Source organism: Orbicella faveolata, unplaced genomic scaffold (genome assembly GCF_042242905.1).
Source record: "Orbicella faveolata isolate gen_17 unplaced genomic scaffold, um_ofav_v1 contig_25, whole genome shotgun sequence".
Taxonomy (NCBI): domain Eukaryota; kingdom Metazoa; phylum Cnidaria; class Anthozoa; order Scleractinia; family Merulinidae; genus Orbicella; species Orbicella faveolata.
Window position 1 is genome coordinate 13,506,260 of NW_028301553.1, and position 14,300 is coordinate 13,520,559.

The window sequence follows — 14,300 nt, forward strand, 5'->3', positions numbered from 1 at the left end:
CTGAAATAACAAATCCCATTTGTTGTCTACTTATTAGTAGGTCATGTGATAAACTACTAATTAGCAGCAGTTTAGCTAGCCTGTGTACAGCCACCCTCTCTCCTCTCTCCGATTTTTCTTGAGGAGAGCGGACAGTTGTCTGACACAGGCTACATCGTGCAGCGTATATACATGAACTAGCTGAAAGTTGATTCGTTCAGTGTCGCCTTGATTAACCACCAAAGTCTCAGAACCCACTTTAAAAGTCCTGTTTACAGTCACTGTAGAGAATTGATATGTTTTGGGAGTCGAAAAAGGTAACTCAGCAGAAGCTGACAGCTAGCCACAGTGGTTATATGATTATGCTGTGTATTTGATCTTGAATTTTATGGCGACTTGCTGAGTGAAAATGGATCGGTCGTATCGGATATCTTTTTTCTCCTTTGAACTTCTCGAAAAGGCCCATAGCTGAAGCATGAACAAAACATGCTTTGAAAACTTGGCTCAAGCTGTAGTAAATAGAGAGCCTGAAAAAATTCTTGTGGTTTCCCTTGATGAACATTTCCACATAACTACCATTTTTAGCGTGTTCTCTTCTCAATATCTAGAGGTGGGGGGCTAAAGACGCAGGACAAGTTTTGTTGATTGAAAACAGTCTGGAATACTTTGGGTCTATTTTGTTATTCATGCTCGTCTATCATATATATCGTATTGTTATCAGTAGCCTTCGAACAGAAATTTCGAGATGACTTCTCCATAAAATTCTCTAGTAGAGGAAACAGATAAGGGCAACTCCTGGACTAAAATACTTAAAATATATAATTACTCTGTAAACGTGCATGACATCGTCGCTCGTAGTGGAGGAGTACGTGACGAGATCAAAAACGGCAACTTATATGTAACAACAGTTCTTAGATGAAATAAACGGGAAGATGCACCAGACTATACTAACTCAAAACGGCACACGAACAGTTCAATTTATGTACTAGCACGCTAATTCGTAATGTCTGCTCTCAATTTCCATTTAGTCGAACCCTAATCAAGTTCTACTGATGAAGTGTTCTTTCAATCAAAAACCCAAACAAAACAAACAGACAAACAAAAACAACTCGAAGCCCCGCAATCATAACAGTGAGTTTCTGAGACCACTTAATCATATTGCAACTGGGGTAAGATTTACCAGGGATTGTGGTTGACCTTGAATCTTGAATAGATATAAATAGTAAACGAGTTCAATTGATGCATGTTTTTCAATCACTGAACATTTACAACAACAAAAAAACAAAAACAAACAAAAATGCTCTGCCACCGTAAAATTGAGTTTCTGAGACCACCTAGTCATATTGCAGCCCGTGTGAAACATAACGATCCTAGCTTTGGCAACAATAAATCATTAGGTATTTCGTGGCTAGGAGCAGTCTCTCCACCGCGATTCTTCCGATTCTTCCTTGGAATCCCGGCGGAGAGATGACATGCAGACCTGGCGCCTGGCATGAAACTCGATTGAAGGACCTTTCATCATATTGCAGATTCAAAATGGGTGGATTACTCTCCATTTTGGTGTACGTCATTAGGCCGAATCTTGATCCTCAGAGGCACAACTATAGAAAAATGTAAAAGTTATTGCGGTGAAGGATGTGGAGCTATCGAGTGGTGGGAGGGTGGAAGCCAAGCTTGTTATCTCTGCACAGATTTAAGCCTGCTAATGACCTTCCCTCACGCGAATGACTTATCCTATCCACCACATGTGGCCATTAAACAGCCAGGTATGTTTTATTTGCTATTATTCTTTTGCTTTAATTTCGGTAGGCCTCTGCAACTACAGTAAACACATGTAAGAACCTAGTGGTTTAAGAACCTGCTGGCAGACCTTTGCATTTTAATACCCAAAAATATATTAACCTGTTTAGCCAAGCAAGACCAAGACGGCGGGTTCTTATTTGTTGGTTACAATTAAATTATAATCAGCATTTTAGCCAAGGAGTGTGACTTTGAGATTGCAAATTTGTATGACAAGAAAATACATAATACAGTTGTGAATAAATGAGGACCAAACCTAAGTTTATTTATTTTTCTGTTAATCACCAACTATATTTACTTCATAGACTTCAAGAACATAATTAAGAACCTACTTAGCCTCACTTGCCAATAACTACTCCAAGATACAAGGACCTATTTTGCTAGTCTTCACAAAATGTAGGCTCTCACAGGCGGGTTTTAACTGTATTTCACGTAGATGATCAGATACAATACCAGGTTTAATTGTGGTTTGGCTTACGCCACTTCAGCTGTTATTCGGAACGATTTAGCAATTTAGGAGACCAAGGAATGGCTGTCTTACATCTTAGTTTTAAAACAGATGTTTTAAAATGGTTCAAAACGAGGACAGAGCCGCACCAAAATGGTTGGCGCAGGAGACGCCTACCAAATTAAGGCTGGGCTCGACATATCAAGACTTATGGTACCCTTGTCACGTTCTAAGGCAAGAACCTTTACTCCCACAGTGCCTCTATAAATCAACTTTTTCAACCTTAATTATGTAATGTTTTCTTATTCAAGCATAGAACAACAACGAAAGGGTAATTCAGATATTCTTAAATCTGTATTACAAAAAATAAAGTGGTGAAAGCGAGAAACTACGATATTCTGATATAAATATAACTTATGTCTACTTCGTCTGATGAAAAATGCAGGTGTGGAAGCTACACCTACCACCTTAACAGCTGCGACTACAACGGAACTTACACCAACAACATCTGATGAAGGGACACCAAAAACCTCCCCGCAAGAAAAAGTGACAATTTCTTTCATAGAAGAAGTAGTCACATCATCCACAATAACAGATGAAGAAGATATATCATCTACACCGGATCTAGAAAGTACAACGTCTTCATCAAATGAAGAGTTTTCATCTTTCCCAGTTCAAGAATTGACATCATCCAAACCTGCACTGGCAACAAAAGGAGCGACGCTTCTCCCAGATAAAATGGCAACGTCTTCATTAATCCTAGAAGGTACGACTTCTTCACCAGATCCAGCAGGACCAACCTCTCCGTCATATCAAGAAGAAACAACGTTAGAACCAGATCAAGAAGGGCCTACCTCTGCACCAGATCATGAGGCAACAACCTCAGCGCCCGATGAACAGAGAACGACGTCTTCGCCAGAACAAGAAAGGCCAACATCTTCACCAAATGTAGAAGAAAAGACGTCATCACCAGATGAAGGAGGGACAACGTCTTCGCCAGAGGAAGAAAGGACGACGTCCTTTCCAGTTAAAGAGGAGACGACGTCCCCACCTGACGAAGAAGGGACCACAGCTTCACCTGATAAAGAAGGAACAACGTCTTCGCCAGAGGAAGAAGAGGCAACGTCTTCGCCAGAGGAAGAGGAGACACCGTTTTCGCCAGAGGAAGAAGAGATGACGTCTTTGCCAGAGGAAGAGGAGACAACGTCTTCGCCAGAGGAAGAAGGGACGACTTCCTCACCCGATGAAGAAGGGACAACGTCATCGCCGGATGGAGAAGAGACAACGTCCTCGCCAGAGGAAGAAGGGACGACGTCCTCACCCGATGAAGAAAGACCAACGTCTTCGCCAGATAAAGAAGAGACAACGTCTTCGCCAGAGGAAGAAGGGACGACGTCCTCACCCGATGAAGAAGGAACAACGTCTTCGCCAAATGAAAAAGGAACAACGTCTTCGTTAGGGGAAGAAGGGACGTCCTTGTCAGTTGGAGAAGGGACGACATCTTCTTCAGAGGAAAAAGGAACAAATTCTTCCCATGACGAAGAGGGAACAACCTCAATGCTAACTGAAAAAGGAACAACGTCTTCGCCAGAGGAAGGAGGGACAACGTCTTCCCCCGATGAAGAAGGGACAACGTCCTCGCCTGATGAAGAAGGAACAACGGCTTTGCCAGATGGAGAAGGAAAGACGTCCTCACCCCATGAAGAAGGGACAACCTCTTCGCCAGAGGAAGAGGGGACAACGTCTTCGCTAGAGGAAGAATTGGGGACAACGTCTTCACCCGAGGAAGATGGGACAACGTCCTCGCCAGATGAGGAAAGGACATCTTCTTCGCCAGAGGAAGACGGGACAACGTCATCGCCAAAGGAAGAAGGGACAACGTTTTCGCCAAAGGAAGAAGGGACAACATCTTCGCCAGAGGGAGAAGGAACAACGTCCTCGCCAGATGAGGAAGCGACAACGTCTTCGTTAGATGAAGAAAGAACAACTTCTTCGCAAGATAAAGAAGGAAAAACGTCTTCACCAGAGGAAGAAGGGAGAACATCTTCGCCAGATGCAGAAGGGACAACCTCTTCTCCGGAGGAAGAAGGGACAACGTCGTCGCCGGAGGAAGAAGGGACAACTTCTTCGCCAGAGAAAGAATTGGGGACAACGTCTTCACCAGATAAAGAAGGGACAACGTCTTCACCAGAGGAAGACGGGACAACGTCCTCGCCAGATGAGGAAGGGACATCTTCTTCGCCAGTGGAAGAAGGGACAACGTCATCGCCAGAGGAAGAATGGACAACATCATCACCAAAGGAAGAAGGAACAACGTCCTCGCCAGAGGAAAAAGCGACAACGTCTTCGCCAGAGGAAGAATTGGGGACAACGTCTTCACCAGATGAAGAAGGGGCAACTTCTTCACAAGAGAAGGAAGGGACAACGTCTTCGCCAGATGAAGTAAAGACGTCTACACCAGAGAAAGTAAGATTACTGCATTTCTTGTCTTCAGTAGGCTCATTTTACCTGGTACTGAAACAACCGGTTTGCTTTAATTAATTCTGTAGAGCCAACCTACCACAGTCCGGACCATTCTCCCTAGTGTTCCCGTGGATATTTCCACCGCAGCTGTCTCAGACACCGAGCTTGAGGTAACCTGGAAACCACCCCGTCAAGGAAGTGAAGATATTGTGTTTTACTGGATTAAAGTTATTAACGTCAACGAAGGTAAAGTATTTTCTGCATTAAAATATTGAATATTTTGAGCTGTAAGTTGTCCTTTTATTTCAATTTGGTACCGCTTCTCGATTCATATCCCCTCCCCCCCCCCCCGGTATTAAGGGAAATCAGTGACTTAGCACCCGGCATAATTCCATCATTTAAATGATCGCCATTTAGATGTGTTAACGTAGTGAACACCACTATTCCGACAATGCCCCCTATTCCAATGAATGCACTTCACAGTGTACTCATCGTCCACGGTTAGTGGCCAGGGTACGGTGGACGAAAGAATACGTTTTTAGTGCCGAAATGTGGGATTAGAGGATATAGAGTAAATAAGGAAAATAAGAATTTAATGCACAAACTTTAATATTACATTTTTCAACTAGTAAATGATAAATGGACCCCATTTTATTTATCCTTTATTACACTTATTTTTATTTTACCCTTTTCCCCTTTCAAAGTGGACGTAAAATTATGGACAATCCGAATGATTAAAGAACTACTCACGTAGAACAGCATAGAATTGCCTGTAGCTCTTCTCCTTTAAGGTAGGCCTGGTAAGATTCTCCAAGTGTCTGGCGTTGTGAACTCATTGACTGTCGATTTACTAACCCCTGGAACTGAGTACGTGTTTCTGGTATCAGCTGCTAATCAGTATGGAATGGGACCATGGTCGGAGGAAGTTATCGGTGAAACGTCTTCCATAAAAGCGAGAATTGAAGGTAAAACAAGAAAGTGCTCTATTCCGAGGTCACACATTGAACAAATAGACAAACTGTCCCACTTGGTCTATCCCGTTTGACTTACAAACAGTAGCGCATCTTTACAAAGCAATATTTTGCCCGATCAATTCAACGAGGTTTACGTATGTGATGAGCCAAATAAAAAGACAAAATAAACAGTCACTAAAATGTTAAAACATTCAACATTGCATCATTTCATACTCAGTCTAGCTCATGAAGCGAAGACCATCCTTAACCATGCGGATATCCCGGTCACTGTGATTAATGGCTGCGCCCTTTAGTTGGTTGCAGACCTAAAATGCCGCTCTTTTTAGAATTAAATTGCCTTGACTTTGCTTCCTTCGTTTTTCATCTACGCGATGAAACTCTTTTAAATATTTTTTAGGTATGTAATTGCTTCTTTTTTTCTCGAACAATGTTCCTATTTCACCCAAAGATCCAGTCGTGCAGCTCTCTCATAACAGCGACTTTGTGGTTGCTGACATGGACAAGAGTACCAGAACCATCTGTTTCATTCGTGGCCAGGAATTTCTCGGTTGGTTCAAATCCAGTGGCGAGCAAATCACGGGGACAAGTCCAAGCGACAGAATATTCGTCGAGGTTGAAGACGACAGCTATTCACTCGTAATTCGGAGGCTGATGTTATCCGATGGCGGCGAGTATGTTTGTCGCGGAAGCAAAACGAGTGCAACTTACTCGCTTTACGTTGAATGTAGGTACCCCATATACTCCATTACCCGTCTGGTAATAAATTGATAGGTTTCCTCTCTCTCAAAAGGCGACTTCAGTGAGGTTATGTTTGGAAATGGAATTAGAAGAGAGGAGACGGATAATTTACGGGTAAAGCATTTTGTGCCTCTCTGAATAGCAGAGTTGCACGTGATATCACCTAGGTGTATATACGGATGCCAGATTGTCATTTTCCATCCAAAATATCCCAACGTGCTGCTAACAATAGGAAACTTCGATGTACTTCAAACGCGTTTCATTGGTGTCGAAAGCTTGGTGAAGAGGTGGCCTAAGTGTCAAAGCAGTAAATTACAGCCGACATAACCATAAACAACATTCTCACTGTCTCGGAGAAGATTTTGAGTTCACTCGATTCTCTCACAGACTAAGGGTGCTTTCATTATGCTAGACCGAGCGGTCAGAGACCAGCGGGACTAACCGAAGAAATAGAACGACATTTTCCCGATTAAACCGGGCCAACCGAGAGGAATGACTCTTACCATTTTCTATTCCTTTCCCCAATTCACCATTTAAGTGAGATCTACTGGAAAGAAGGGTAATGAACCAGTTTGTCGAAATGGAATGACAAATTTCGCTACGACCGGTCCGACCGGTCCAACCGATCAAAGTGAGATCAGAGCTGATCCCGAATCTTCCGATCGGAAGGAACTGAAACGGACCTATCCATTTTATTTGACCGAAATTTCCGGAATTTTTGGCATAATGGAAACCACCCTGAGTTTGTTCATCTTGGTTTGTATGGCCGAGTTTGGCTTGTTAAGGTTGGAACCAGCTAAAAAAAGGTTGCAAACCTTTTCTAAGTCCAACTGAACTCAGGAATTTTTTTTCAAGTGTACTGTTATCCCAGTTTGTGGATGTTAAGACATGTGTTGCTAACGTTCAACCATGCAGTTTCTGTTGACGATCCTCCTGCAAGACAAGTCTTGTGGTTAAACAAGGAAGGCGAGATCTTCGTTGGTGTCAAGGTCGGCTATCCTGCTCCTGAGTACCTCTGGAAGAAAGATGGCGTCAAATTTGACGCAAACTCCAGTCGCTATAGTCTTCAACCTGACGGAACCATCACAATCAGCAGCGTATCAGCTGAAGATGACGGGGACTATACCGTGAGGATATCACAACTAAACAGACGAAGGGAAACCACCGAAAGAATTAAAGTCGTGGTGGTTGGTAAGAGCTTACTTTTGTTTTTTACTTTACAACGCGAAAAATTGTACATTGTTACTCGCTAGTTTTTTTGCTCTGAGCCAAGCAAGGAACCAGAGGAGGCGAAGTGGCTCCATGGTTTGTGCGCTCGCCTCCGGAGGTTCGAGCACTGGCCGGGGACATTGTGTTGTGTTCTTGAACAAGACACTTTACTGCACGTCAGAGTGCTTCTCTCCACCCAGGTATATAAATGGGTCCCGGAGAATTTAATGATGGGGGTAACCCTGCGATATGCTACTATCACATCCAGAGGAGACACTCCAAGTCGCTTAATTCTACTGAAACCGGGACGGGTTGACGTCGATTTACATAACTGCTCGACACCCTATTAATGCGCTTGTTATATATGCTGATAGTAACCAATATTTGATGAAGCTTCGTTGAATACATGCACTGTTTAAGACGGATCACAACTGTACGTAACTACCAAGTTGTCAAAATTGAATATGGAAATACCTTGTGTGCTCTTTAGGTAAGGAGGTCGAAGATATTTCAAACATTACCACATTAAAGAAATCATTGTCATTGTCATTCATGTTTACATTCGCAGACCCCCCGCAGATCGACACGACACGCCCATCAGAACGAAATCTAACCTTTGGTTATCCGGCAAAATTAGAATGTTTAGTTTCTGGTATACCTAAACCGGAAATCACGTGGACGGGCCCAGATGAAGAACCAGTCATAGACTCCGAGTCAAATTCCCGGATATCAATTGACAGTGAGGGAAGCTTGATACTCTCTCAGGCACAGCTCTCAGATATCGGCCCGTGGACCTGCGAGGCGATAAACGCGGTGGGGACTGCCAGTCGACAAATCGAAATCCAGGCTATATATAGTAAGTTTTCTTTTTAATAAACAAAACTTTAAATTGCAGCGCACAAAGAACTGGTAATTTAACTAAAACGATTTATAATCTTACATCGCCTTAAATTGATACCGGGGGAGGGGGTACTCTCAGAAAAATCATGTGGGGCTGTGCGCCCCGCTTCCCAAAACTCTTACCCTATTTAAGACCAAGATCTGTGATTTTCCCTAACCTATTTATGACCTGACCAAAAATTTGATACTCTGTTTAAGACCTGACCCTTGAATCAATACCCTGTTTTGATTTTAAAACTTGTTCAGACCGATGTTAAAAGGCATTGTTACGGGCTTTTAGTGATGGTCTTATCGATAATGATGAAAAAGTGTCTTCTTCTAAAAACAAACCGAGTTCAAGACTAAAGTGCAAAAACCATACCCTATTTCAGACCAAAATGGCCAAAATCTATACCCTACTGATGACCAAAATGGCTGAAAAACATACCCTTTGGGGCTGCACATACCTATATAGCCCATATAGGGGAGTACCCCTTGGAAATTAAAAAATGTGAACATGCGATCCATTCTTTGGGTTTGTGAACAGAAAAACTTGCTAGTTGCATGTTAGTTAGATCCTTTCCATTGTTCACAGTGCCACCGGAAATTCCCCAGCTTTCAAATATCACCGCAAACGAAGGAGATGACGAAGTGCTTAACTGTACAGCTTCTGGATTTCCACTTCCCACTGTGGTTTGGTTCAAGGACAACGAAGAATATCCAGGACAATTGGTGGGTTCTTACATGCAGGGTTAAGGATCGTTGGACCTCTTACCGTCCTTTACGGATGTAGTTTGCTTGGAATTTCTAGAAGAGAGTCGAGAGCGAATCATTCTTGGTCTCGCTTGTGTGGCCATACGTTGCAAAAGTCACTCTTTATGCTTCCAGCCTGGTTATTTTGTATTGTTTAATCCTTCGTACTGGAAACAAAATGGCGACTGATACATTTACCCATAATTCCTAGCGTACGAAAACTTTAACAACGCTCATAAAAACGTACAGAAAAGCTCTAAAATCTTCAAAACTAGCATACACAATGTCTTTAGCACAAGAGCAAACATTACAACAAGAACAACAACGATAATCTTTACTGTCGTTGCCAAAATATGCTTTTTATTTCCTTGTACTTTATGGGCTGTGTAAGGCTCGCATGGTATTGTTGTAAAATGTACAGCCGTCATTTTTTTCCATCGGAGGACTGATTCTTTTATCTGTTTGATTTATAAACACGCAGAAAATACCCGGCGAAAGTGTAATAAACCTGGAGAATCTCGGCTTAGAAGACATCTCTCAATTTACTTGCGAAGCTTCAAATGACGCCACCGATGAGGAAGGAGAGATCATTGTGAAGAAAGCGACCATTAATATCTATGTTATGGGTATGGTTTGATTACTGATCTTGTTCAACATTGATCTTTACAACAATAATATTAACCAGGAGCCCACCACTAGGAGCGTGCAACTACCGCATATATATCCCTGTCATGGCGTTTACACAGACCGACGAATTCAGGCTCCCACAGAAACTTCAGTGACCAATCACAAGCACGGACTTAATTTTTAACTGACGCCATCATTTCACCGTAAGATTAGAAAGAAAAAAAATCCATTTTTTCGTTACCGATGCGCGCTCATGAAGACCGGAACTGACCTGTTTCGCGGGAAAAGAAGCCTAAAACTAGACCGGTGTGTAAAAATAGCATGAAATAAGCTTACTATGGGAGTTGAACACTCCTACTGATGAGCTTCTGTATTAGCCGAAGAAACTACCTCGTTTGGACTTCTTTGGTTCTCAGATGATTTGCTCACGGAAACTTGTACTTGAAGTCAAAGAGTGTAGATCAAAACATTTAACTTAAGTGAAGTTTCGTTACAGTATATCTCTAACTTGAGCTTAGTCGTGTCTTGTCAGTTCACTTCTTAACAGTGTTTCAATGCCGCTTGTAAACTCTCCCCCCTAATATGCGTTACCCTATTAAAAACTACTTTCAAAAACCTCTAGTTAAATTGTTTAAGCCTGGAAGGAAATCAGCGCTTCTGGGTATAAAAGTTACAGGGCCTTTCTGAAGCAAAACTGGCGGCAAATGTGTGACTTCACGACAACCAACACGGCGGCGCTCGTCACAAGGAAAATCACAAATCATCCTAGAAATACTTTATACTTCTGCTATGCAAAAAATTCTCAACACAAGAGATCACAGTGACATTTTTTAAAGGCAAATTTGTTCCAGCAGTGAAGTTTTCTTTTGAATCTTAATCTGTTTACTCTTTTGCTATTAACAGTGGAGCCCAGGCCATTCGACTCAGACCTATTGAAAGGACCCGTATACAGTGTCCTTGGGAGCCCAGTTCCCATCAGACTGGCGTGTGCTTTCACCGGTTACCCTCCCCCTGATGTGCGCATTGAAATGAATGACAATGTTGTGGCGGTCGGTATCGAGTCAGTTTGGGTCGAAATCTCTACAGACAGTGCTGATGACTACGGAGTTTATTACTGTGCCGCCGAGAACGTGGTCGGTCCCTCCAAGTTAAATTATACCTTTGAGATCAGACGTTCAGGTTTGTGAGTCAATCAATCAACCAATCGATCAGTCAGTAAGTCAATCAATCAATCAATCAATCAATCAATCGATCGATCGATCAGTTAGTCAGTCAGTCAGTCAGTCAGTCAGTCAACCAATCATTCATGCGTAGATAAAAGCAAATCATTTAGTCGAGCCTTGCATACGGCCGGTGCGCCTGAAATTTGAATTGACCAATCAGGATTCGGCAGGCGGGAAAAGCTGTTCTGTTCTGACGTCAAATGTATGTTAACAGGAAAGGCATTGAAGTCGGGCAGCTTTTCTGACTGGAGACGACATTGAATATTCACGAAAAAAGATTCATAATTCTAAAAACAATATCAGATTTTCAAAAGTGAAAACGTTTTAATTTGGCGCCAAAAATGGGTCACCCACGTCCAACAGCCCACTCATAGTTCGTCGAGTGTCGCCAGGTAGGAAAATAGTTGTCGCCGTATGCAAGGAACATGGTTAACGTTATTAAAAACGCAATTTTGTCCTCTGCTTTCTTCCGACGGGGTCTGACACCCTTGGAAAATAGTGGGAAATCGTTGGATCATCGTCTTCGGAAATCTTCACTAAAATCTTCAGCGCATCTTCCTAAGTCTTCTGACTGAAATCGGTTCAATTTCAAACTCTCCACAGATCTCGGGTAATCCTCGGAAAACGTCAGAGTACTTTCGTTCTTAGCAAACAAAAAGCAACGAAATCTTTCGCCTGTGAGGCCAATTCGACAAATACTTTCTCACCGATTCAGCAGTGAAAAGTTGGTATCTACAAGAAGTGTTGTTCACAATTTTTCCCAACATTTTGTTGCTATTAACAGAGAGCCATTACTTTCTCCTTCTAGATTCTCCAAAGTTCACTCTAGAGCCCAAGCTCCCCTCAAGGAATCTAACCGCGGGTTTTCCAGTCACTCTGACTTGGAATGTTTCCGGTATACCCAAACCGGAAGTGATGTGGAAGAACCCATCGGGAGACAATGTATCTGCAGACGATCCTCGTTTCTTGCTTAGTGAAGGAAAACTTACCATAACGTCACTGGAAGAAAAAGATGCTGGGATGTGGACGTTAGAAGCGACGAACCCTTTGCAGACAACGACAACGAATGTGGTCTTTGATATCATTTACGGTAAGTAAGAATAACGATAGGATTATAGAGCACAAGGAGAAAAAACTTTTTGTTCGACGGCTTATGGCTCAAGCAATGGGATCTCATTTCGATGGCTGACTGTCGTGGTATATGCATCAGTTGGATCATTGGCGATCAAAACGAACCATTCAGATCATTATTTATATTATTTGGTATTATTTGTAATACCGTTAGTTTATTAGTTGTCTCTAGTCATTGTCGTCAATTTTAGTCTCTTTAGTTCTCATGTTGCCTTCAGTTGTATTTAGTTGTACCTAGTTGTATATTAATAATTTATGTAAACATGACCCGCCTAGATAAGCTCAGCTATCCGCGGGCATGTTATAATTGTAATTTTAATTTGAAAACAAAAATAAAATGTATGTAAATAAAAAAAAAAATGCATGTATATATATAAAAAAAAAAGATCAAAAATGACCCCATTATTTACTTGATTTACGAATTAAATTTCATTTAACGCTAACAAGTCAAAAGAGATCCTCTCAAGCCCTCCGTTGAAAGAAGAAGGTTAGAGAATGAATATAGTATGCCCTTGACAGATTGGTAAACATTACCCTCCTTTTTCAGTGGAGGGTACAAATTTCCACATCTTTTGTATATTTGGCAGATTATGACAGTTAATGGTCCTGCTGCCGCAGGACCATTAACTCTTGAACTTATTGGGAACCTCCTTGCGAGTATATCGATTAATTTAATTGTAAGTAACAAGTTTCACTGTGCTGATTTGGATTGTCGAAGGTAACGTTAACTGAATTCTTAATTAGTTGATTGGCTGTTAATGATCCAGTGATCCAACATAGACATCTAATAAATTCCTTGACTAATGTAGATTGTGGCGTTCCTTTTAAAAATTTCTACGCTTATAAGACGTAGCAATAACCACTCCGAATCGTCAGATGACTTCACAGCAACATCAGTTGACCCCTTAAAAAATTCCAACTTTAATACCATTGCAGTGCGTTCACAAATTTCGCCGATACCTGAGGTGGTGGTAAATGAAGGGGAGAATGCTTCGCTGACTTGTAACGCCTCGGGTGTTCCGACCCCGACTGTTGAGTGGATAAAAGAAGGAGTTGCATACTCCAACCAGAAGGTAATCTTCATCTATAGACACGCAATGCGTACATAAAGTTTGCTTACTGTTTTCTCCAGGATGTTTCCTATACATTTTATGGACGATTTTTTTCTTGTAGTCATGATGATAGATGCGAATGCAGCCATAACACTACTGGAAAAAAGACCTGAAAAAATATTCAGGCGTTGAACGGGATTCAAACCCACGACCTTTGCGTTGCTCTCCCTACTGAGGTCTTTTTTCCAGTATTGTTATGGCTGCATTCGCATCTATCATCATGTCTACATTCAACTGCTACTGTTGGACATCGATTACTACGGATTTTTTTTATTGTTCATTTGAATAACTTTTATAGATAAGTTAGTGTTTAATTGGCTCGAGTTACGCACATTGTTCATCTTCAACAATTTCCAATTTCCACTTTTTAGTATGACTGCAATTGGTTTTGAACTTCGAAGTTTTTTTTCTTTGATTTGTTTTCGTTTTGCTTGAATTTGCCCAGAAATCACCTGGAAAAAGTGAGGTATATCTCCAGAAGGTAGGAATTGAAGATAACTCGCAGTTCACATGTGAAGCCAAGAACGGGGCACAAGATGACGAAGGGAAAGAAATATTTAGCGAAAAGAGCGCTAAATTGATCGTCAGAGGTAAGCAGCTTTGAAAATGTTCTTTTTTGAAAGCATTAGTATGTGTAAAATATCCGTAAAAAGTAAACAACGCTGCGGAAAATTAGCCATGGTCAGTCTATGAAGTTGGAATCCACAGCTCAGTCAGTCAGTCAGTCAGCCTGAGTCAGTCCGTCCGTCCGTCGGTCAGTCAGTCCGTCAGTCAGCCAGTAAGTTAGTCTGTCAGTCTGTCGGTTTGTTAGTCGGTCAGTCGGTCGGTCGATCGGTCCGTCAAAATTTCTCGACGAAACACCACAATGTTGAGAGGTCGAGATGTCGAGGTTTTGAGTCTTAGTTGCAGAGTCGTCGCTCAGTATTCGCAAGAAAGAAATCTAATAAAAAGAAGAAAGGAGTTA

At 41.8% G+C, this 14,300-nt stretch overlaps 1 protein-coding gene across 1 annotated transcript in view; it reads left to right on the forward strand.

The window, feature by feature from the left end:
- LOC110057966 (uncharacterized) overlaps nt 1-14,300 on the forward strand; it is a 29,116-nt gene that overhangs the window by 2,589 nt on the left and 12,227 nt on the right. Inside the window, exons 3-15 of the mRNA XM_089294177.1 lie at nt 1,509-1,745; nt 2,673-4,693; nt 4,777-4,936; nt 5,482-5,655; nt 6,113-6,388; nt 7,318-7,593; nt 8,180-8,467; nt 9,086-9,222; nt 9,725-9,869; nt 10,774-11,049; nt 11,902-12,183; nt 13,161-13,297; nt 13,782-13,926. Of these exons, the coding sequence (XP_089150303.1) occupies nt 1,509-1,745; nt 2,673-4,693; nt 4,777-4,936; nt 5,482-5,655; nt 6,113-6,388; nt 7,318-7,593; nt 8,180-8,467; nt 9,086-9,222; nt 9,725-9,869; nt 10,774-11,049; nt 11,902-12,183; nt 13,161-13,297; nt 13,782-13,926 (4,554 nt within the window). The remainder of the gene's footprint in view (nt 1-1,508; nt 1,746-2,672; nt 4,694-4,776; nt 4,937-5,481; nt 5,656-6,112; nt 6,389-7,317; nt 7,594-8,179; nt 8,468-9,085; nt 9,223-9,724; nt 9,870-10,773; nt 11,050-11,901; nt 12,184-13,160; nt 13,298-13,781; nt 13,927-14,300) is intronic.